This window comes from Bison bison, unplaced genomic scaffold (genome assembly GCF_000754665.1).
Source record: "Bison bison bison isolate TAMUID 2011002044 unplaced genomic scaffold, Bison_UMD1.0 scf7180017864461, whole genome shotgun sequence".
NCBI classification, from domain to species: Eukaryota; Metazoa; Chordata; class Mammalia; order Artiodactyla; family Bovidae; genus Bison; species Bison bison.
The window spans coordinates 10,563,928-10,589,000 of NW_011495023.1; the positions used below are offsets into that span (position 1 = coordinate 10,563,928).

The 25,073-nt window shown below is 43.0% G+C and overlaps 1 protein-coding gene and 1 pseudogene across 3 annotated transcripts in view; both read right to left on the reverse strand.

Annotated features, from left to right (window-relative positions):
• Window positions 1-8,415: 8,415 nt before the first annotated feature.
• LOC105003101 lies at window positions 8,416-11,840 on the reverse strand (annotated as a pseudogene).
• A 2,672-nt stretch (window positions 11,841-14,512) lies between these two features.
• The window catches only part of BEND7 (BEN domain containing 7), an 86,188-nt gene continuing 75,627 nt past the window's right edge, over window positions 14,513-25,073 (reverse strand). The window contains exons 7-8 of one of the 3 annotated variants that reach the window (XM_010859938.1): window positions 20,158-20,208; window positions 14,513-16,811 (exon numbers count right to left, since the gene is read on the reverse strand). In XM_010859938.1, coding sequence (XP_010858240.1) covers window positions 16,750-16,811; window positions 20,158-20,208 — 113 coding nt within the window. In that variant the 3' untranslated portion in view covers window positions 14,513-16,749. Of the gene's footprint in view, window positions 18,431-20,157; window positions 20,212-25,073 lie in introns of all 3 variants that reach the window. The other 2 variants (XM_010859937.1, XM_010859940.1) reach the window with 2 other exon arrangements.

Below are 25,073 nucleotides of genomic sequence, written 5' to 3' on the forward strand. Positions count from 1 at the left end.
TCCAGTGAATGAAAGTGAAAAGTGAAAGTGAATTCACTCAGTCGTGTCCGACTCTAAGCGACCCCATGGACTGCAGCCTACCAGGCTCTTCTGTCCATGGGATTTTCCAGGCAAGAGTACTGGAGTAGGGTGCCATTGCCTTCTCTGAATGGTTGCATATAACCTACCTAATACCATTAATACCTAACACAATGTAAATGAAATGTAAATAGCAGGCCAGGCATGGGGCAAATTCAAGTTTTGGTTTTGGGAACTTTCTGGATTTTTTTTTTCCTGAATATTTTCTATTGGCAGTTAGAGGAACCCGAGGATCCAGAGCTCCTGGAGCTTGTCCAGCTTCTGTAATTGTGCTGTGATGTCCTACACCCTCATCTACCCCTAAAAAGCAGGGATCGCATGTTGGATACCTTAGTCCCCTTTCCTGGGGCAGGACCCCCTGCTGTAGTGGCCTGGTAAATAGCTGTCAGTTTTCTGAATGTCTTTTGGGGTTTGTGGGTTTGGTTTCTTCTCCAGCTGATGCTGCCCAACCTCCTGGGCATCATGTCTGTGGGGTTCAGGGTCATCTTGGAGGGCAGAGTGCTAGTCAAGGCCGTGGAGTGGGTTATGTGACTGTCCAGGGCAACCACAGAAGGGATGGAGGGGAGGTCCAGAATGAACACACACTGAGCAAGTGGCCCACTTGCTCCCTCCACACTGGAGGGAGTGGCCAGCTAAGCATGTGGCCCAAGGGAGTGAGGGTTCTGGGGTTAGTCCCTGCCCTTTAGGGGCCTCTGTCCAGCAGCTAAAATAGAGAGGGCCCAGGTCTGAACTTCTTCACATGCTTGTCCTGCCTCCAACCAGCCACCGGGGGACTGGCACCTCCAGTAGCTTCTGAGATTAATACCTCCCGGTTTCCTCCAATCAGAAGGCCAGGGGCAGTGATGCTAGCCCAGGGAAAGTACTGAATCCACCCTGACTTGTTAAGGGAGCAAATTCACACTGTTGTCCTTAGTCACTAGTTGCTGGTTGTCCACGTTGTGCTCTGAGGTTGGGGCCTCCCCGTATCTCCCAGCTCTCCTGGCGCTGTGGCTCTTGAACTTCATCGTGCATCTGGGTGATCTGCAGGCCTCGTCCAAACACACTGAGCTTCCCGCCAGATCTGTTGGGTCAGCAGACCTGGGGCGGGGCAGGAGGTTTTACATCATTAACAAGTTTCCCAGGTGATGCTGCTGCCGCCCATCTACAGAATCATACTCTGAGGGTCATTGATTTGGGGCATCACACCCTCTGGCTTCCGCAGCCCTTCCACCTGCCTGCAGCAAATGTCTCCCCACTGACGTGGAGGGTTTTCAGTGGCTCTCATCATCCTGGGGATAGTCTGACCTGCATTTCAGTGTGTCTCCTCTAATTCATGAGTGGACAGATGGACAGTGAAAAGGCGGAGGAAATTAGGAATAAAAAGATAGCTGAGAGGACTTCCCTGGTGGTCTGGTGGTTAAGAATCTGCCTTCCAATGTAGGGGACTGGGGTTCCATTCCTGGTCGGGGAACTAAGACAGGCTAAGATACAGCCAAGTAAATAAATATTAAAAAAAAAAAAAAGATAGCTGAGTCAGTATTTAAACCGTGGTCAATCTGATGACAAAAGTCTATCTGCTAACCACTCTGCTGTGTACATCTGGAATCCTTTTAATAAAGAACCTGTTTCAGGTTAAGACACTGGCTATTTCCCTGGCTCTTTCTGACAGTATGTTGAGGGTATTTCAAACAAGATGATTTAGTTAAAACACTTAAGCTCTGACAGAGAACAGACATTCAAGACATGTACCTAGAAGTACATCCTATAGCACAGATATTAGAAGCACAGGCTCTAGATCAGAATGCCTGGGTTTGAATCCCATCTCTGCCACTTATTAGCACTGTGGGCAAGTTACTTAAGCTAACTCAGTCTCCTCATCTGTAGAATGGGAAGAATCCTAGTAGTACTTCCAAGCTTAGAATTGAGATCAACTGAATTCTTGTCTGTAAAGTACTTAGGACAGTATTATCGCTCCTGGTTCAATGCTTTTGTGTAAACTAAAATGCAGTGTAAATAAAAATGCAATGTAAAGAGCAGGTTAGGCGTGGGGCAAATTCAAGTTTTGCTTTTTGGAACTTTCTGAAATTTTTTTCCTGAATATTTTCTATTGGTGGTTAGAGGAACCTGCAGGTCCAGAGCTCCTGGAGCTTGTCCAGACTCTGTAATTGTACTGGGTGATGTCCTATGCCCTCATCTACCCCTGAAAGCAGGGACCGCATGTTAGGTACTCTTAGTCCCCTTTCCTGGGGCAGGACCCCCTACTGTAGTGGCCTGATAGTTGTTGGTTTGCTAAATGTCTTTTGGGATTTGTGGGTTTGGTTTCTTCTCTAGCTGATGCTGCCCAACCTCCTGGGTATTGTGTCTGTGGGGCTCAGGGTCACCCTGGAAAGTGGAGTGCTGGTCAAGGCACCCTGACCAGCCTTGAGGTCAAGAATAAAGGGCTTAGTGAAGGCAAGTCCTATAGGCCTGGCCCTCAGAGGGGTTATTGTGAACATTTTACTGAAAGTCTGGATGAATGGGAGCTGGTGTCACACTTCCCAGATTCAAATCTTGGCTAAAAATGACTCCTTAGTGAATTGGAATAAACTGCCTCACTTTTTTCATCTGTTAAATGGGGATAAACGTAGCAGTTACTTCACAGGATGCTTTTGTGGATTAGGTGAGTTACACTGGACTTTAAAGCATTGCTTCCCTGGTGGCTCAGAGGTTAAAGTGTCTGCCTGCAATGTGGGAGACCTGGGTTCGATCCCTGGCTCGGGAAGATCCCCTGGAGAAGGAAATGGCAACCCACTCCAGTATTCTTGCCTGGAGAATCCCATAGACGGAGGAGCCTGGTGGGCTACAGTCCACGGGGTTGCAAAGAGTCGGACAGGACTGAGTGACTTCGCTTCTTTAAAGCATTAGGACAGGGCCTGGCCTGTGCTATGTGTCCAATCCGTGTTGGTTGGTAGCCACAGAAAGTGGGTGTTACCTGTGGTCCTGACAGCATCAATCCCATCTGTTAAGTCCCTGTCACTTTGCACAGAGGGTTAAGCATGTGAGTGAAGACTGTCGTGGCTTGGCTGCTCACGTCTTGGTTTCATTTATTACAGGAACCCATCAGTTTTATTTTTCTTAGGTAGCCAGTCTTCCCAAATCCCAAGGGCCCTGGTGGAATTGTCATTTGAACTGATGTGTCAGATGCATTTAGACGTCGGATGGGTTTCTTCTTATCTTGAAGCTGATACATTTTTTATAAATCATCAGCTCCAGTGTCCTTTCAAGCTACAGAGACGATATGCTTTTTGTGTTAAGCTGCAGAATGACTTTTCCCCCCATTCACAGTGGAGCACTGACTTCCCGAGCTCTGTAAATGGGTTCAACATACGTATTATTGGAGCAACAAGGTGAAGCTTTCACTGGAACTTATATGATTCTTTGGAACTCTGTGTTATAAGACTTTACATTGATACTTCAGGTATTCCTAACAGTGTCTAAGCAGTAAGCATGACATACATACACATAATATAGACCTGTGAGCCTTTTCTTCCTTTACCTTCAAATATTTAAATTTTTATTGGAATATAGTTGATTTACAATGTTATGTTCATTTTTTCATTTTAGAAAATGATAAGTGAACCCTGGTGTGCTGCAGTCCATGGGATTGCAAAAAATCAGACACAACTGAGCGACTGAACAACAACAAAAAAAAGTGTCATTTTAGAAAACTTACACAAATAATTTTTTCAGTCACATATAATTCTACCACCCAGAGCTAACCACTGTTAACAACCTCTTTTTTTCTGTGTGTGTGTGTGTGTAAATATTGCTTTTACAGAATGTGATCAGGCCAATGGGTAACACAACATCTGTACCTTTTTAAAGCTGTAGGAGGTTGTTGATGTAGGTATGTTTTTGAACATGCTGCAATTTGGCTATAGTTGCACACAATGACCATTAATCTAACTTTATAAAAATAAAGGAGTTTCTGAAATAAAAAGTAGGATCAGGCTGAACATACTGTTTAATATTTTGTTGTCATTTAGTTGCTCAGTCGTGTTAGACTCTCTGCGACCCTGTGGACTGCAGCACACCAGGCTTCTTGGTCCTTCACCATTTCCTGGAGTCCACTCAATCTCATGTCCATTGGATGCCACCCAACCATCTCGTGCACTGTCACCCCCTTCTCCTTTTGCCTTCAGTCTTTCCCAGAATCAGGGTCTTTCCCAGTGAGTCAGCTCTTTGCATCAGGTGCCCGAAGTACTGGAGTTTCAGCTTCAGCCCTTCCAATGTATATTCGGGGTTGATTTCCTTCAAGATTGACTGGTTTGAGCTCATTGCTGTCCAAGGGATTCTCAACAGTCTTCTCTAGCACTACAGTTCAAAAGCATTAATTCTTCAGCGCTCAGCCTTCTTTATGGTCCAACTTTCACATCCATACATGACTAGTGGAAAAACCATAGCTTTAACTATATGGCATTTCTTCATGCTATAAATATTTTTCTGCACTATTAAAAAGTCTTAAGAATAACCTCCCTTTTCATTCCCTGTTCATTATAGGAAAGTTAATTTAGTAAATAACAAGAAGAAAATTTTTAAGTTCCCATAATCTAACCATTCAGAGGTAGCTATCAGTAGTTGGGCGTATGTCCCCTTAGACTTTGTTTTGAGTTTGTGTATTAAAAAAAAAAATTTAGTATTGTTTTTGTTCATCTGCTTTTCTTTGTCTCTTGACTGTTGATCTGTGTAAACCACTGAAAATGGATGTATAGTATTCTTTTCTAAAAACGTATTGAAGTGTAGTTGATTTAGTGTTGTGTTAATTTCTGCTGTAGAGCAAAGGGACTCGGTTATACATACATATATGCATTCTTTTGCATATTCTTTTCCATTATAGTTTATCACATGATATTGGATATAGTTCCCTGCACTATAATAGGACTTTGTTGTCCATTCATTCTACAAATAATAGTTCGCATCTGCTAATTGCAAACTCCCAATCCACCCCTCTCCTACCTCCCTGGCTTGACAACCACAAGTCTGTTCTCTGAGAGTCTGTTTGCTTCATAGATATATGCCTTTGTCCTTTAAATGCCACATATAAATGTTATCATGTGACACTTGTCTTTCTCTTTCTGATTTACTTCACTTAGTATGATCATCTCTAGGTCCATCCATGTTGCTGCAAATGGCACGATTTCATTTGGATTGTTTTTGTTGTTGTTGAGTTGTATGAACTGTTCATATATTTTGGAAATTAAGCCCTTGTTGGTCACATTATTTGCAAATATTTTCTCCTGGTCCATAGGATGCCTTTTTGTTTTGTTTATGGTTTCCTTTGCTGTACAAAAGCTTGTAAGTTTGATTAGGTCCCATCTGTTTATATTTGTTTTTATTTCTATTGCTTTGGCAGACTGACCTAAGAAAACACTGGTACAATTTATGTCTCGAAGAATGTTTTGCCTATCTATGTTCTTTTCTAGGAGTCTTATGGTGTTATGTCTTAAATATTTAAGTCTTTAAGACACAAAATGCCTGTAGAGTATTTTAATTTAAGGATGTATTATAATTTAAATGTAAATTTACATGATAACATGAAAATTATTTTAATTTTTAAAAATATTTAAACAATATTGTGGTTAATACCCTGTACCTTGATTTTGGGGCAAATCTTTCTTTCTTACAGATGAATTCCTTCAGGTAAAATTGCTGGGTCAAAAGTTTTAAACAAATTTGATATTTATTTCCAAACTGCCATCAGAAATATTGTAGCAATGAACATGTCTATTCATAATGGCTAAGAGTTCCCTTCAGCACAGAGAGAAATACTGGTGCTATCTTTCAATATTTGCCAGTGAATAACCATAATTTTCTTTCCACTATTTAATTTGCATTTCTTGGTTTAATTTTTAGCATTTTAATGTTTATTGGCCATTTGATTTATGACAGTTGGATATGTATAAGTATATTCTTTCTTCAAAATCATTTATTCTGCATATATATTTCTCATCTTCTCACTTGCTCTTTTTCTTTGTAAACTTTTTGAAGTACACTTAAAAATTTGTAATTAAATAATTCTTAGTTGATTATTTCTTCCTATGGCATCATATTTAAGAAATCCTTTCTCTCCTCAAGCTTGTATAAATATTAATTTCAAATTTTCTAGTTTTTTGTTTAAATCCTTGAAATACTGGAATTGTCACACATAGAGTAGGATAAGAGGGTCCAACTGTACTGTAAGTTTTTAACAGCTTGATTTGAGGTACAATTCACATACTATAAAACTTGCCCTTTTAAAGTGTATAGGCAATTTTCCTGGTGTCCAGTGGTTAAGACTCTGTGCTCCCATGGCAGGACCACAGGTTTGATCCCTGGCTGGGGAGCTAAGATGCCACATGCTGCCAAAAAATAAAAGTTTAGAAAAAGTTAAGTATACAAGTCAGTGGTTTTTAATGTATTCAGGGTTGTGAACCATCACCACTATCTAATTTTAGAACATATTCATAATTCCAAAGGGAAACTCTGCATCCCTTAGCAGTGACTTCCTATTACTGCTCCCCATCCTGGCCCTAAACAACTGCTAATTACAATACTCCCAGTCTCTTCAGATTTGCCTAATGTGGACATTTCATATAAATGGAATCATAGTATATCTGACCTTTGTGTCTAGTTTCCTTCACTTAGCATAATGTTTTCAAGATTCATCCATATCAGCATGTATCAGTATTTTATTTTCTTTAATTGCTGAATAATATTTCATTGTATGGGTATACCACACTTTATCCATTCATCAGTTGATGGACTGATGTCCAAAAACTTGAGTCTGAAAATTCAAGTTTCTGGTTTTTGGCTACTATGAATAATGCTGCTCTTAACATTTGTGTACAAATCTCTGTGTGCTCAGAAGTTTTTCAATTCTTTGACCTTCCCCTCCACTCTTTTCTTTTAAATTGTTTTGTGGGATCTTTTTGGATCATGGATTGAATCTGTCTCCCACATTGGCAGGTGGATTTATTTTTACCACTGAGCCACCAGGGAAGCCTCATTTCCCCTCCACTCTTACTCCCGCTTCCCAGAGTCTTAAATATAGATTTGTGCTGGTGAGTCAGCTTTGACCACTTGGGTGAGGATGTTTCCCAGGGGTGACAGCACAGTAAGATGGATATAACTGGGTTTCTGGATGACCACATGAACAGAGCTGCCTATGACCACCCTGGACCCCCACACCCACTTCTAGGCTGTTATCAGTTGGAGGGAAAAAAATCTGTTTTGCATTTGAGTGCCTTACTGTGGAGGGGGGGGGCTCTTTGTTATAGCAGCTGAACATATGTTATGCTGATTATAACAATACTTTTAATATATGCTGTATAGAGACAAATTTTTACTTAAATCTCCACTCTGTTTCATGGATCTGTCTATTCTTGTACCAAAATCACAGCTTCAATTTCAATCATTTTATGTTTAAATGGGAGAAGGATGGGAGGGGCCTATGTCTCTCTCTCAATTTCTAGAGCATTTCTTGACTTCTCTCTTGCATTCAATCTTTCAAACGAATTCAGACTCATTTTGTCAGCTTCCACCACCTCCTATTTTCCACCTCCAGAGTCACTGGGTACTTTCCAATCAAAAGTCATTTTTTGGTCTCTGAGAGTTTGCTCATTTTCTAAAGCTGAATGTCAAAATGCTAGCCTCGGCATTTTCAAGGTGTATTTGGGGTCCACCAGCCAACATCCAGGAGTCAGCTGGAGGTTTAAAATATACCCAGTCCTCCATGACCGTTGAGCCCATCCACCCAGAGACAGGGAAAGACCAGCTGTGGTCATGGCTTCCAGAGAGGCAGGGAGGACACACACACTTGAACAGTCCATGACACAAACCACAGAAACAAGCAAAATCTTACTGAGTCCAAGATGCCCACAGCTCTGGGTCTGTGTTACAGGGAGCGTCTGTGAGGTCGCAGTGGAGGAAGGTGGCATTGCTTCACACCAGTGAGATACTTCTCCTAAAGACAGGGCAGTGCTGCAGTGTTGATTACAAGAGAGGAAGGGGACTGTTAACTGAGTCTGATTTCCCCCTATTCAGTGGTTAGTAATACATCAATGTACAGAATTCTTAATTCAGTCATATACAGAGTAAGTGCCATCTATTGTAATGTATTCTTCCTCCACTGCTCGAGGACAGCAGAAAGCAATTCTCCTTCTGGAATGTGCAGTTGGTCCACCACTTCATTGAACCAATGTAGGATGCTCAATTTCCTTTGTAAGATGGATTTTTTTTTTTTTTTTGCTCCCTATTCACATTGAGGGCCCTCGACATTTGGAATCTGGATGGCATTGTTTTGGAGAGTGTGCACACCTGGAGTTCAGGAGTGTTCTCCATTTAACATACTTGCATCAGCTTAACTTTTTTTCTAAAGTTCACTTCTATATTGTACAGATATAGAACAAATTTCTCCTTATTTTTGCTATTGTTCACATCTCCATGGGTAACTTCATAGACTTGGGCAAAAGCCCCTTCTCCAAGAAGGTGATCAGCGTAGACCAGCAATGAGCCTAATTGGAATTCAGTCTTGGGCTTGATGGCTGGAAGCTTACATGTCCATTCATAAGTATTTGGATAGGAACTCACTGGTTTAGAAAGCCCAGCTAAAAGTTTGAGAATCAACTCCTCATCTCAGGAATTCTCTCAACAGTGAAGTTTGGAGCATCTACATTCCCAAGCAAGCCAGCCTGCATCGATTCAGCCTGGAGCCCAGCGCTGTCTTCTGACAGATCCTCTGCAATGGCAAAGTCAGGGGGTGCCACTCTGCCTTGCTGGTCAGCATGGCTGCAGCAAGCTGGCCCAGACGGAGCAAGGACACAGAAGGGACATCTGTGGGGCACACTAAGTCTCGACTTATCTCTTCAATTGGACTGAACTTTCTCTTTCAAGGGTTCCACCTTGTTTCTTTTGAAAGAATCCAAAGCCACATGGGTGTGCTGGTGTGCTACCATATTTTCTTTATCTTCCAGTGGGTGCATGGAGTCCACGGGAAGCCTGTGGAAGGGCATAGATGCGAGCTGCATGGCGAACCTAAAGTCTCCTGGGCTCTTGGGGCTGGGCGCCAGGCTTTTGTTGCAGTGGACACCCCCCACAGCTGAATCATCCAGAAACTCATCAGTGTGAGGCACTTCATTTGGTTTTGTAGGAAACCAGCTCATGGAATGTTCTCCAAAGGTCCTGGCTCCTGCAAGTTTATTTTTTGGCTGTGGTAATCCATACTTTTCTTTGTTTCATCTTCAAATACAGGAAAAGCAGATGACAAAGAAGAGATGATCTTACTGACTCCCCAAGCCCCAGAAGATGTTACATTTTTTTGAAACTTGGTTTCAAACGCATCTTCATTTTGACCTAGAGATGGCCATTCCTCTTTGTCATCAGAAATATCAGGAACTGTAGGAGCCTGAAACATATTCACGATGAAACCAAGAGCTTACTTTGTGTGCACGGTGGGTGATGGCTGCACTTTGGATGGTGTTGCCTGAATGAGTGCCAGTGATATGTTTGGAGTTGTGTGAAAGGAACTTGTGTTAATAACTTCTGTGTTTCACACCCTCCTTTGACCTCTGCTCCAGTGTGTAGCCTGAATTCATGAGTACTTTTGTTCACACACCTGGCATCTTTGCTGACCCCTGAAAACATGGCGTCCATCACTGGCTGGCCTGCCAAAGGAGCCAGGCAAGCTACACTCTGGTTGATGGCTGGGAACAACAGAGCAGTGGTGACAGCACTTGCCATGAGAGGAACAGAAGTTGCCTCTCTGGGTTTCTTGTCCACATTCTTCGAGGTCTGCTGAGGGATGGCTGGAAGACTCAGAGCTCTTAGTTCCTGCTGGGAGTCTGTGTGTGGCCCCAAACATGCTGGACTGACTTCAGACATCCCCTGGGAAGAGGGCAGGTTCTCATGAGACATCTCTGCTACTTGGTGTAACTTATTATGAAGCTCATCCATTTTCTGTTTTAATAGTTGTTCATCAAAAGCATTTGCTTCTTTCCTTTTCATATAATGTCTCTCTTCATTTACCCATTGTTCATGCTTTCTCCATAGATTGTATTTCTGGGCTCTCAGCTCTTTGAAAGAAAACTCCAATTCTCGGCGAATAAGCTTCTCCTTGCAATACATGACAAACTGCTGAACATAAGCTTTGTCATAAGCTTAGATGGGTGTGCAGAATATCCTGATTTAGAAATCATGATCACCCTTTGTTCCATGTTTGACCCTTTATCACCAGCTGCAGGTGTTTCTCCAGAAAGTTGTGGACTCTGATTCTTAGAAATGCAGGCTATTTCCTGGATTTGATTTTGAGTTACCTTTGATTTAAAATCTGAGCATCAAGCAGAGGTTCTGAGGTTCTTGCTGGAGTTGGCAAATGGTTTCAGTGAGATGTGTCTGAAACATCCTGTACTGTTGTTGCAGTAGCTCCCTAGGTTTGACAGAGGAGCTGACCAGGTTCTGCTCCCCTGGTTGTACAGAAACTCAAAAACTGGTGATGGTCACTATTGCACTCGGCAAATTTTAAACAATAATTGATGAACCTTGGGTCATTGTGATATCACTTCTTATCTAAAAATTCCTTCATTAGATGCTCTGATGAATTTGTTCACAACAAACTGTGGAAAATTCTTCAAGAGATGGGAATACCAGAGCACCTGACCTGCCTCCTGAGAAATCTGTACGCAGGTCAAGAAGCAACAGTTAGAACTGGACATGGAACAACAGATGGGTTCCAAATCGGGAAAGGAGTATGTCAGGCTGTATATTGTCACCCTGCTTATTTTAACTTATATGCAAAGTACATCATGAGAAATGCTGGACTGGATGAAGCACAAGCTGGAATCAAGATTGCTGGGGAAAATATCAGTACCTCAGATATATAGATAACACCACACTTATGGCAGAAAGTGAAGGAGAACTAAAGAGCCTCTTGATGAAGGTAAAAGAGGAGAGTGAAAAAGTTGGCTTAGAACTCAACATTAGGAAAACTAAGACCATGGCATCTGGTCCCATCATTTCATAGCAAATAGATGGGGAAACAATGGAAACAGTGACAGACTTTATTATTTTGGGGTTCCAAAATCACTGCAGTTGGTGATTGCAGCCATGAAATTAAAAGACACTTACTCCTTGGAAGGAAAGTTATGACCAACCTAGACAGCATATTAAAAAGCAGAGACATTACTTTGCCAACAAAGGTCCATCTAGTCAAGGCTATGGTTTTTCCAGTAGTCATGTGGATGCAAGAGTTGGACTATAAAGAAAGCTGAGTGCCGAAGAATTGATGCTTTTGAACTGTGATGTTGGAGAAGACTCTTGAGAGTCCCTTGGACTGCAAGGAGATCCAACCAGTCAATCCTAAAGGAAATTGGTCCTGAGTATTCATCGGAAGGACTGAAGCTGAAGCTCCAATACTTTGGCCACCTGATGCAAAGAATTGACTCATTTGAAAAGACCCTGATGCTGGGAAAGATTGAAGGCGGGAGGAGAATGGTTGGATAAGATGGTTGGATGGCATCACTGACTCAATGGACATGAGTCTGAGTAAACTTCAGGAATTGGTGATGGACTGGGAGGCTTGGCGTGCTGCAGTCCATGGGGTCTGAAAGAGTCAGACATGACTGAGCAACTGAACTGAAGTATTCTTTATTCTCAGGAAAATTCTCTTCTACTCATCCCATGTAACTTTCCCATTAACCAAGTGGGTCATCGCCCTTGTAGCTCTGCATATGGGCTTCAAACATTTGAAAAACATTTTCCGGGTTATCCATGGTGAGAGGACCCAGGCCAGCAGCAGTTTCAACTGCTCAGCTTCATTTTTGAAATGTGTTTGAAAGGAATTGGCTGAAGTAGCTTAGTTTCAAAGTTTAAGTTTAAAATGTCCTTCAGTTTCTCAGCATTAACAGGTAAAAATGGCAAAAAAAAAAAAAAGTAAAACAATTAAAAGGCACATAAGTATTGAGTCTATTTGGAACGTCAGTATGAAAGCACAGAATGCTGTGGATTATCCCACAAGGGCTCCATTTCTTTATTGTTCTTCAGCTTTCCCATTATGACTCATTTTACATTCTTTTAATTTCACCGGTAACAAAATAGAAATAAATAATACATGCATGCATATAATATATATTTTGGGAGGGATGACCAATATCATACGTTCAGAGGTTACAAAAACGCAAATGGAGTTGGTTTGTGAAAATTCAAAGCTTTGTTCTGAATCATTAGTTACCGGATTCTCCTGGGCAGCACCCACAACTCCAGCAGAGTTATGGACACTTATGAAGTGTCAACATAGGGACAGAAAGTCCACATGACTGAAGGCTATGGGACACAGAAGAGGGAGAGGGAAGTGTGTGTCCTAGTCCACCTCTGCTGGAGAGGATGAGAAGTGGGGGTCCTGAAAACATGTTTTGCCCAAGGACTGAAATCTACGTGGCCTTAAAGATCCCTGTGACATCATGATGCTTAGATTCCAGAGGGAAAACAGATAATAAACATAAATAAACAAGACAATCTCAGAGCATGGTAAGTTACCCAAAGGGACCAAAAGACTGTGACTTGATGGGGACTGGGGACTTCTCGTGAGCTGACAGACCCCTCTGTTATGATGTAGTTTAGCTCAGACTTGAGTTATGTGGGATGAATGGGGCTTCAAATCTTGATCAACTCTAGCTTGGGAGAAAGCTGCTCAGTTTAAGTTCCCTCTTCTTGTTCCGGAACTCAGGAACTCAAGAGTTTATGCTCTGGTGTTCCTTGGGGCTCACGGCTGTGCTCCCAGCCCCCAGCACTGTACCAGGCAGACCCTAAGTGTTCAGCGACCACTCACTGAAAGAAGAAACGGGGTACCATGCGCACCTGAACTTGTCTGTCATCTTTTCCCAAACTGCCCCTCCCCCCATGTTTCCAATCTCAGTTCCCAGCGGGAGACTTGGGTGTTGTCTTCCACACCTCCTCCCTCCTCCCCAAGGCTGCACTCCCTCCTCCAGCCGAGCTAGTGCATCACTGAGTCCTCTTGGTCCTCCTGTGCTTTAGCATGTGGGGCCTGGTCCTCTGGGGTCCTCTATCCATCCTTGGTTGTTCCCACTGTTTCTTAATGGGACTCCCTGCTCCTGACGTGCCCCTCCCCTCCCCTCAACATTCCAGACTTTAGCCAGACCCATCAAGGGTGCCTGTAACTCTGATCAGACCTCTTATTCAGAATCCTTCAGTGGCCCCCACAGCCGCCCCATTTTGTGGGATGGTCCCAGGCTGACAGGCTGCCCCAGCTCCAGCCCTCACCCCTTGCTTCCCAACCCTGGCTGTGCTAAACCAACACAGCACCTACCGACAACAAGTGTTCAGTAAGTGCTTGGGTAGGACTTGGAGGACAGGACTGGGAAGTGAGTCAGCCGCCATCCACCTATACTTAGTTTTAAGGGTGGGCCTGTAGGAGGGAGACAACTGAGGCAGGTGTGTGAGCTCTTATTCTACAGAAATGCAAGCGGTGTCCCTTCTGGTGGTGACACTCGACCCCCTTCCCTCACTGGATGAGAAAGCTCTTCAGGGTGTCAACCAGGAGAACTAGAGAGCACAGATCTTCACCAGGAGGTGGGAACAAAGGTGTCCCGGGGCCAAATCACATGACATAGCAATAATTAAAAAAAAAAATACAAGTAATTCCCTGGCAAAAGGGCCATGTGTGTGGGGGACAGGGGAGCGGTTACAGCATGAGGGGCAGGTAGGGGCCAGACCCTCAGCTTCCCAGGGTACATGGAGGGTTCATGAAGAATCGGTTGGCAGGAGTTTCGATTTCCTTTCTTTCCAAGCAGTTCACCCTCGTCACCTTCATTCCTGCAATCCAACGGCTTTCTTACCCTCCTCCCAGCTGTAGACTAGCCCACCACCCCCATCCCCTCAAACGAGGGCCCAAGAACTGGATCCTGAACCAAAGCCTGGACAGAGCTGACAGACCCTCCCGGGGGGGCCTTTGGAGGCAGGAGGGGGCAAGTGCCTGTGAAGAGTAGCGCCCTTCTGTGTTCAGAGAGGAGAATAAAAGCAATTAGGTTTGAACAGCCACTTTGCATTAGAGGAGATTGACTTGTCCTTCTGATGTGTTGTTTCCATAGAAGCGGGGCTTAACCTTTTAAGTGAAGATTATGAAGGCACCTAATTCATTTAAAATTAGGCTTCAAGCATATCAGTACTTACTGCTCAAGTGTTACTGTAGGCCTTGCCATTGATCTGATTGCCAGGCAGAGCCTGTGACTTGAGATGCTCCAAGACGCTCTTTCTGGTGGCAATCTGGTCCGTGCGTTTATTTTTAAAAATTAACTTAGTAAAGAGACGATAAAACTTTCACATAAGATCACCAGAGTATTAATAAATACCTTTTAATTAATGGCTTGCATTGGCTCCTCTTCATAAACGCGGGAGGGCTGGCGCACAGGCACGAGACAGGCGAGTTCAATTAAAGTAATTTATTGTTTTCTTCCAGAACAGACATAAAGGGCGTCTTGGGACTTGATATCACAACACATGTTATACACCATTTTCACAACTAGCCTTGCGTGGAATTTTTTTTTAAAAGAACATAGTAATCTTAAAAAAATCTAAATATTTACATATTAATAAAACATATATACAGAAGATTGAGACATGATCCATAGGTATGGAATAATAATTTTTTTTTTTTTTTGCTAAGAAAGCCTATAAAAAGGATTTCTGAGTAGAGTCTGAACAGTAGTCACAGTTAAGTAAACACAAATACAGTTTTAATTTACAAAAATGATTTGCTGTTGCAGTTTTACAACACATATTTCCAATTTGTGAATCCATTGCACATATCTGTGAGCTGAACAATCCCCACCCCCCTCTCAAGTAGTGAAAAATTCAAGCTCTCGCCCAGTCTTGGCAGGAAGTGCTTTGAAGTTTCATGGTGTATATTTAATAGATTCCACAGCCGTAAGGTAAATGTTTCTACCTTTATTCCCAACCTATTCATCGTATTCATAGTATTGTAACAGAGGTGAAAGGTCACTAATTAATCTTTTCAATTCCCTTAAGACTTCCTTCTGAGAGGCAAAAGACAAATTTTAAAACACGCTTTGCAGAAAAACAAAAGCTTGGGTTCACAGTACTTCATTAGACTCTGTGATGAACAGAAGGGTGGGTTTTAGGGAAGGGGTTACTAACTGGCCTGAAATCGAAAAGGCTAACTAAACGTGATGGAAACCATTTCTCTGAACCGTCCTGGAGGCTCCAAAAAGAAGACAAAAGACACACATGTATGAGATGCACCTAGACCAGCTTTGTCACTTCACAGGGACGCCTCCCATGGCCTTGGGTTAACTAGCTGGTCTTCAGTGGATTCCAGAATCCTCCTGGAGCTCTCCTCCTGGCTCAAGGTCAACTGCCCTGTGTCACACATATGGCACAAGTACCTTGGATGGGGTAGGAAGGAATTGAGGCTCCTGGTTTCGCTAGCCCGTTGACGTGTTGTTGCCCAGCCCAGGATGGCCCTAGCCCTCACTCCTCAGCCGCCTTACCGCAAAACGAGGGGGTGGGACTGAGGGCCTGAGCTATAACTCTGAGCCCTAACACTCTCTGCTTTGATCGAATAAGTGTTCGGGACATGTGTTAAATGACAGTGTAGCATACCCCCTCCCCAAGGTTTGGTATTTCTACTGTCCAAGTTCCTTTGAAGCCAACTTTTGGCCTTTGGGTCAAGTGTCAAAGGTTCACGGTAATTTGCTTTCTACAGTAAATGAGGTGTAAAAGTAATGCTTCTAAACAAACAGGTTATTTTAAATTCACCATCTCAACTAGAGAAAGGAATCTGGAGATAAATATCTCTGTAAAACAAATACCCACATGCCAAAATACTTCTTGGAAATGAACCCACATTTTCATTTGTTGGTTTTATGTCAAGTGGAGAGCACGTGTACTAGAACCGAATGAGGTGTGAAGGGTAAGTACATTTGTGGCCAGTTGCCACATGATGCCACAACCCTGGACCACTCAGAGCCATCTGTTAAAACAGTTGTTGGGTATCATGTGGAAGGCTGCTTACTCTGAGTTTCTCACCTTTCAATTAGGTATTTTGTCACTGTTGACACAACCTACGTGAAAGGTTTTTCTTTCCTGACAATTCATGTATCATTTGCACTTATCAGGGACATGATATTTTGGGGGGAAATGATGTCACAAATGATTTCATCTAATAGGTTAGAGTCACCCTGTCTCCCAAAACAAGTTTTCCATCTTCAAGGCTGATGACAGTTTTAATTAATCTTGGCTTTCCCCAATGCTCCTTCAGTCCTGAAAGGGCCACTCTCCTTTATAAAATGCATTGAAGCAATTTATGTTAAAATGTGTGCTTCCAAACTCTCTACCATATTCACACTGAAAAAAAAAAAAAAGAAAACTGCTCCTTTTTGATGGACCACGAACCAACGGAATGATATGTTGGACATCAAAATGCTGACAGTTCAACTCTAAAGATGATTTTTTAAAAACCTTAGACCAAACTGGAGGCTTGATTATTGCATATGACAAAGAAAGAATATGAAAACTCTTCAAACATGACGGGTCAGCTCCACGGAATGCCCACGCCCTGCAATGACCTGAAATGCTAGTGGATCTTTGAGGAGATTCAAGTGGAAGAGCTGTGTGTACTAAGGAGCAGGGTCACTAAAGGAAAGTCTAGGCAGTGAAAGCTGTCCCTGTGTCTTCCGGTTTTTCTCTCCTGGTGTCAAGTATATGACCTACAACAGAGACAAGAGCGTGAAGGGGGTCCCTTCTCTAGGGAGGGCTTGTATGCTCTTCCATGACACAGCCAGATGTAGGACCTCTTGGGGAGGCATCTGTGTCTTATCTCTAAATCACTATTTCTTAACCAAGGCTTTAGGTGTGCCAGATGAGCAATTTTAGGCCATTAAAAATCTGCAATAATGATTTTTTACAGGAAAATCCATGAATGTGTGTTACTTCTAGAGGATGTTCACATCTATTATCCAGCAATAGAAAATGGCTAAATAAAATATGATTTACCTGTAAAACAGAATATTGTGCAGCTATTAAAAGAATGTGTATGGAGATTTGTAATAAAATGGAAAATTCTTGTTAGGTGGTCAACCAAAACAGAATAAAACCTTAGGGAACCAACTGGATGGATTTGACCTCCAGCATATAAATTTTAAAAAAATACAGAGAAAAGGCTGGGGAAAAAACACCCAATAATAATGACTATGTCTGGGTGGCAAAAGTAATTAACATTTTCTTCGTTACACTTTTCTGTATTAATTTCTAAAAGTATGTAAATGGATGCCAAATGATGACCCCCAAATCTAAGCCTAGGTGCACTCTGCACTAACCTATTTCAAATTTAGAAGTCTCCCAACTCAGTGCTGATTCCTGGCCTTGCTCAAAAATGCTTACTGTAAGGGTTGAGGGAAGAGAAATTAAGAAAATGTTTTTCCACTATAAAATCTGTATCCATTTTGTTAAAACTAGACAAACAGAAGGTTGCTTAAGTGTGATGGATTGAGATCAATGTCATCTGACACTTGACTGTAAACTTGGCCTGGTCGGTTCTGGTTCACAGAAACACTTGGGGAGTTATACCCCTACCCCAGCCCTCCTCAACACACATGAATTTGGAAGGAGCAAAAAGACCTTAACTGGATAATAAAGGCATTGTTAAATCTTTAAAAAAAGACCAACTGTGGCTGGCTCAGATAGACCAGATGACCAGATGAGGACGATCTGGCCGGTGAGTCTCAGATCTAGGAAGGAAGCTGCACGTATGGGACGGTCTCAGACGGTCTCATTAGGAGACTCGTAAGAAGAGAGCATGCGGTGGTGGCGCTGTGTTCAGAGAAGCCCCAGGATATGAGTTTAGGTTAGAGGCTCTGGGGAGACATGCTAGTCTAATCAAGATCATTTAATTCCACAACTGCAAGATTCGGGCACCAATCCGTGACTTCTTTTCCCTTTTTCGAGGTGATTAAGCGGTATTATTTCTCATGCTGTCTAGTGATTTGTATCAAATCTCTAGCAGGCGTCTAGTGAAAAGACCTGCCAGGGGTGTCCTACAACTGCCCTCACTGGGACCTCACAGCCTCGGAATCTGAGGACAAACCCGAGAGCTGAACTGTAGCAGACTTCAGGCCGGCTTACGACGGGGAGACACTGAAATGGAATCCTACAGGGATTAGTACATCCATCAATTCTTAGGATCTCTAGGAAACATGCAGAGAAAGTTTAAGAAAGCTACGCAGTGGACCGGCTGGGAGTTGAGAGGCCTGGGCTCCGGCCAGGCCACCAACCAGCTGTGAGACCTTGAGAAAGTCATTTAGTGTTTCTGGGCCTCAGGCTTTTTTACCTGTAAAATAAAAGGACTGGATAAAAATGAGGAACGGGACTAGATGATCTCTAACGTTCCTTTTTTCTCAGAGTCCTTGAAAGTGTTTTCAGTTCCATGAGGCAGTTCTACCATCCCGGGTTCAATTTTTTCATCTGAAACATCTCTCTGCCTCCATCTTCAGATGGGAAAATGCAAAGGTATTATTTCAAGGGGAGTGGTTTTCAAATAATATACTTCTTAAAAGCCCACTGTGGCAGAAGGCAGCCAGGTGGGCAGTGCAAATGCCCTGGGGACAATGGGGCTGGCTGGGGAGGAACCCTGCAAAGTATTGGGTTAGCCAAAGAGTTCATTGGGGGTTTTCCGTAAGACATCAGAAACAAAAGTTTCCAATGAACTTTTTGGCCAACAGATACAAGTAGAACAGCCAAGGGTTCCTCCAGAGGGCCTCCTGAAAGGGGACAATTTCATCATTAGTAGCAGCACTTCATGCCTCTACTGGGAGGGGGAGGTCAGAACAAGGATAATGGGAATTGTCCTGATACTCAGAGAAGGACAGGAACAATAGAGATCATGCATTTCAGTTCTCTTCCTTCATAAATATGGACACATAGCCAAACTAGAAGAGAAACCACTTTTCTGGCATTTCTGTAATGACTCTATCCAGTGAGACCTTGATAGAAGGAGGTTGCTGTTGGCCTCCGCAGTTTATTTCATTTATCTATCCATCTGTCTGTTGCTTAGTTACTCGGTGATAGAGAAAGCACCTTCTCACTTGTGTGGCTGTGCCTACTCTGAGTTCACTAATGTGTGTCTGTGCACCTTGAAGTCAGGGTGAGTGCTGCCTGTGTACAAGTGGCCTCGCAGAGTTCCTACACATGCCTTTCATAGTCGCTGGCTTTACCATGTCAAAGGGAGAGAGAACATTGAGCTAAGCTTGTTCACTGACAGGGTTTTTGTCGGGGGAGGTGCAGGGTAGGGGGTGTCTGGGTTTGGTTGTTAGAGGCTCTTCAGGTATTTCGAGAGCAGTCAAAACAATCTTGAGACCAACTGAGGGATAAACTCTGTCACGTGACTCACTGGACACCTGTCCCTCGGGCTCTCAGGTGAGAACTGAGGCACAGGCAGAGTCCAAGGTTGGAAGGATTACTGGAGAGTTAAATAATGAAGTTTGAAGGAAGTCTGCAGCTTATCCCTGCCGCAGATGCAACAGTGAGATGCTATATTCAGCTGATCCGGTTACAGTGTTAGCCACCCGGCTAGATGGATCAGCTTATTCACTCACTCAAAGCACAGTATTCAAAGGGTGCCCATTATAGGGAGAGTGGTGATACTGCCCCTCAAAGCCTTTTGGGGGAAGGAGGGAGAAGCCAGAACAGACAGGAGTCCCATCATAAAACAGATGATCCCTAATCTAAACAGAAATATCATTTTATGTTAAAATAGATATCTTTTTAATGTCCCAAGGTTTGGGGAAGCAAAATGTGACACTAAATTTTTAGGACTTGCTGTTCTGAGGTTTACAAGAAGATGAAACAGAATGTGAGAAAACGGTAGCTTTTCATATTCAATTTTCAAAATCTCCCTGAATGCAGGGCACTGAGCTCCTCTGAGGACTAAGGGCTGGGTCTCTTAATGGAAGTAGTTTGCTCAAGCATCGGCATCTCTGATGTTAAAAACATTTTCAACGCAAATATTTTCATATGCCATATTTTCCAGCAGGTGATGAAAATGGAAATGTGTTTTACCTGTTGGGGTTAGAGAAACACTGTCCAGCCGTTCATCACCGTCAACTGCCTCTGCTGGTTACAAACGCAAAACACAAATCTCATTAGTTTCAAGGCATTCATTCATTCTGCCTAATACGGTAATACAATTTAAAAACTCCAGCATACATAATAGTTTTCACCTTTCTTTTCCCTTCTCAGTTTAGGCTGGATCACATTAGAGATTTTAGGAGCATTATTTAAATGAAAAAAAATTTAAATGATATGAAATCTATTTTTGTGTATTACATTTTTTTTATATCTTATGATCCTTATTCTATCACTCATTGATGATTGCAGTTCATTTTCACTTATTTACATAGGCTTCAGTATCTACCCAGAATCTGGGGTGAATTGTTTAAACATGATTGTTGAAGGCATGGAGGTCAGTGAATTCCTATGGCAGAATTTTACTGGTCATCCCCAGAAACATTCCAGTGGGGCAGGCTTATGACAGCTTGGGAATGAAACCTTTTTTGATGGCTGGAAACTCAATCTAAAATTGACATAAAGTCATGGATAAAATCAGAAAGAATAATAAGCATTTCTTCAAAAGATTTGTCACTTCTATGCTTTAAAATGCAAAATGCTGCTCATCTATTTCAATAGCCCTTAAGAGTTTTCCAAAAGGATGTGACATCCTTTTGTCACAGAGAACCTTCCACCCAGTACAAAAAAAAGAAGGTGCCTATTTGTTTCCTGGTAAGTGATGAGCTTGTCAGTTTCCCGGACGTGCCGTGGACGGGCCAGAACATTCCACGGCTACTGGGATCACTCTGGCCTGCTCCCTCTGTCTGAAGGCTGTGGCCCTGTTGGAATTTCCTGCACGTGTGCCCAAGAGGGCAGTTGGGTGAGGGCTGCTGTGTGCAACACATCGTAATGCTGAGTTGGTGGTACACAGACTAGTGCTTTGTTCTTGTTCTGCTTGTTGTGGTTTTGCTTTTTTGGCTGCTTGACATCTTAATTCCCCCACCAGGGATGGAACCCATGCCCTCTGCAGAGGAAGTGCAGAGTCTTAACCACTGACTGCCAGGGAAGTTCCCAATCATTGTGATTTTAGACACAACCAGGGTTCAGAGATGGATGGAGACATTCAGAGATTTCCCCTCGTTTACCTCTCTACCATCCTGTCTGCAGATTGCCACACGCTGGCCAGTGAAAAACCCATCGCCCCTGTGGTGTGCTAAACCCACCACAAAGAGAAAACACCGAGACAGAGTAATCAAGACCAGTTTTGATTGGAGAAGATGATGATGTCGGTGAATGCTTAATAATGAAAAACATATCCAGATGGGACAAATGGTAAGATTAGAATTCTGTCAGTAGATTTATGGGCAAAATACAGCTCACACTAAAATGTTTCTCTCTGCATGAAAAGTTTATGGCTATTTAAAATTTTGTTCAAGTTTAACAAATTTTAAAATTTTATTTCATACTTAAAAAATAACAAGCATGTTATTTTCATATTTAGAAGACATTATTCTCTTAAAAATTATTTATTTATTTATTTGGCTGTGCTGGGTCTTAGTTTCAGCATGTGGGATCTAGTCCCCTCACCAGGGATTGAACTCAAGCCCCTTGTATTGGGAGTTTGGAGTCTTAGCCACCGGACCACTAGGGACATCCTGACATTATTCTCTTCTGATTGGTTTCAGTGAACTTGAATAGGAAGATGATCTTTCATTGTCTGGGATTTAAAGTTTTCTTCAGTAATAATAATAGCTCTGATAGGCATTACCATTTACTAAACGCTTACCACCTACTGAGCACTTACTATATGCACCGTGTCATCTAATCCTTAGCAACCCCCTACAGGGTAGGTCTAACTCATGCCCATTTTAACAAATGAGGCAATGGATTCAGATAGTAAGAAATTTACCTAAGGTAATAAAATAGCTAGTGACTCTGCCAAGGACTTGACTCAGGTAATGCCTTGACTTAATCTCTTTGCTATTAATAGTCCAAATATATATAACATGCATCGCTATAAGCTACATTTTTAAAACTTCAGGTTTTTTAAATTAATTTTTTAAATTTCAGTATAGCTGATTTTACAATGTTGTGCCAATCTCTGCTATATGGCAAAATAACTCAGTTATATACATATAGACATTCTTTTTTTATATTCTTTTCCATTATGGTTTATCCCAAGATATTGACTATAACTTCTGTGCTGTACAGAGCCTTATTGTTTATCTGTCCTATGTATAAAAGTTTGCATCTACTAATCCTACACCTTCCCTCCCTCACCCCACTTTCGCTTGGCAACTACAGGTCTGCTCTCTAGGTATATGAGTCTATAAAACTTCAAGTTTTAGTTCATTTTACACTTTAGTAATTTTCTCTACTTTCTATGAAATACTGCATTTCACTTAGTAATGACAAAAATCAGTTCCAGGGATGAAGTTGATCACTTTGTAATTCAGCTATCCTCACTTTTTAAAAACAGGCCTGTGCAAATATGTGCTCTGTAAGAACCAAACATACACAACCCCCACATCTGTAAAGGATTATGTATAAATTAGCAGCTGCCCGCTGCACGAACAGGGCCAAGTGTCTAGGATGAAAAACACGACTGTTACTTAAATTTAATTATAACATCTGTCTGTAACAACAAGCTCACAGTCTTTCTTCTCTGGTGACAGGCAAGTTGTGAGATTTGAGGAAGATTGAACAAGTCCAATAAAAATGTAATAGCAGCCACAGCTTTACTCTTAGATCCAACACAAAAAAAATTGCGATTTCCGTGCCGAGGAAATAATCTAATGAAAATTATTAAAAAAAAAATCTACACCAGGAATCATTCCAGTTATCGAAGAAAAATTATTACATGTGATGACAGCCCCGAATGAGTTTCTATTTGGATTTGCAGAACAAACTTTCAAGTCTGTGGGGGGCACTCCTTTTTTTCTGGAGGCTGTGAGGGCTGGCTTTAGCGGTGAGTTGATTGTTTTGCCCAGGTAGAGTGTGTACCTAATTCCAGGAACTGGGCCAAATACGATAAATCAGGTCGAAGCTGTGGAATACCTTTGAGACACTGTATTGTCACTTAGACCAAGAAGGAAACACAAAAAGAGCAAGCAATAGCATTGACCCCCGGCCCCTTAGTTCCCATCACGTGACGACAGCAACACACGTGGCTCCAGTTCCAGTTTGCTGGGGTCCCACTTCCGTGCCGCTCAGATAGAACGAAGTGGGGCAAGATTTGACAAAACTGGGAGACAGAGCCTACTTGATAGGTCACTGCAGAAGCGCTGCCATTTTCACTCTCCTGTGGTTTCTATGTGGTCTCTATGTCACCTTCCACTTCTCAGACACTGATAGAACCTGCTAGAAGGGCAGGAGAGAACTGCCAAGGTGCCAATCACAGCTCTCTGAGCAGAGAATCTAAAGACAGGGCCAGAAGTGAAAACGTCCTAAATCAGATTAGACAACGACCCCAGAGCAGGGCAGGCAGTTATCTGGGCAGGTGAGATGGGGGAGGGGGGTGGAGTCTGCACCCCATTCTGTACCAACAGGCATGGGAATTACTAACCCAAACTCTGAGATGGTTAAGAAGTGTGTTCCCTGGCCAATCTATCTGGGGGATGTGGAGGAAGGTCCCCACTGTGTGTGTTACAGGGAAGGGAATGGAGGCCAGAGCTTAGAGTAATTGGTCTCAGCATCTGACAACAGAAAAAAACAACAACAAAAAAAGAGGTGTGTTTATGTATAAAATATACACAGGAGCGGGGAACAACATCAAAACAGAGCTTGTTCTTCTAGTCCAGCGTCTCTGAGAACAGTGCTCTCCAGTGTACTCAGCGCAGGCCCAGTGCGCTACACCCGATGCACGTCTTCTGCCTTCGAAGGTGACTCTTCAGACTAGAACTTACCAGTCCTTTAGGGATCGGTGGGTCACTTGCTGTCAGTCAGGCCCAGGCTCTGGGACACTGAGCCCGCTTCCTCCAGGTGGTCTCTGCAGCTCCTCAGGCAGCAGCTTCAGGATGAGAATTTATCCCATCCTTTCCCCTAGGAGCTCCGAGCACTCCCTACACCCTCCCGTGTGCTCCCATCACCCCTTGTGACACAGAGAGCGGTTTTGGTGGAAGGAGCCTGTACAGATTTGCTGGAAGCTGATGGCATGACTGGGACCAGGGTGCAGGGACCACAGGGCAGCAGGTGGCTGGATGGGGCGGGTGTGGCTCTTTGAGTCTGCTTGGGACTAACCTTGTATTACATTTCAGTCTCTTCACAGTGATAAATCTCAGTTCTCTCTGATAATAGACTTAGTGTCTTTTGTTCTGGGGGTTCGAGAATTGCTCTGAAAAGCAACAGGTAGATACAAGTGCTCACATACTCAAAATAGTTAGGATGGGTTAATGCAGAATTCAGGCAACATAAGACTTAATACTAAGAGGGACAGTGTTCAGGCTTATTCTTGAAATCTGATTAGGGATCATCTGAGACATGCACCCAACATGACACCAGTGCTCACTTAACATGGGGTGACTCACGGTGCTGTCCTTCCTAACACCTGTCAGTCAGCTGCAAAGAGCTCCTTCTCTGGAGCCTGAGATCTAAGGGGTCAAGAGTCACAAGGATGCCTTTGTAAGGCCCTTCTTTGTAAGTCAGGCAGAGACAGGGGACCTTCAGTCTGAGAAGAGATGAAACCCGCCGGCAGAACGTTGATCTTCCCAGGTGTTACTCAGTTAATCCACACAGCGTGAGGTCCAGGCGTCCTGACCCAGGACTCTGAAGCTTTGGGGGAGGCTGGGAGAAGCGGCAATCGGGAGGGAAGAAAGACGACTGAGGAGATGGGGGCAGAGAAGTGAGAGAAAGAACCCGAGGAGGGAGGCCAGGCATCTGGAGAGTGGCTGCAGGGGTACCCAGGACACAGCCACCCCCAGGCTCTGGGG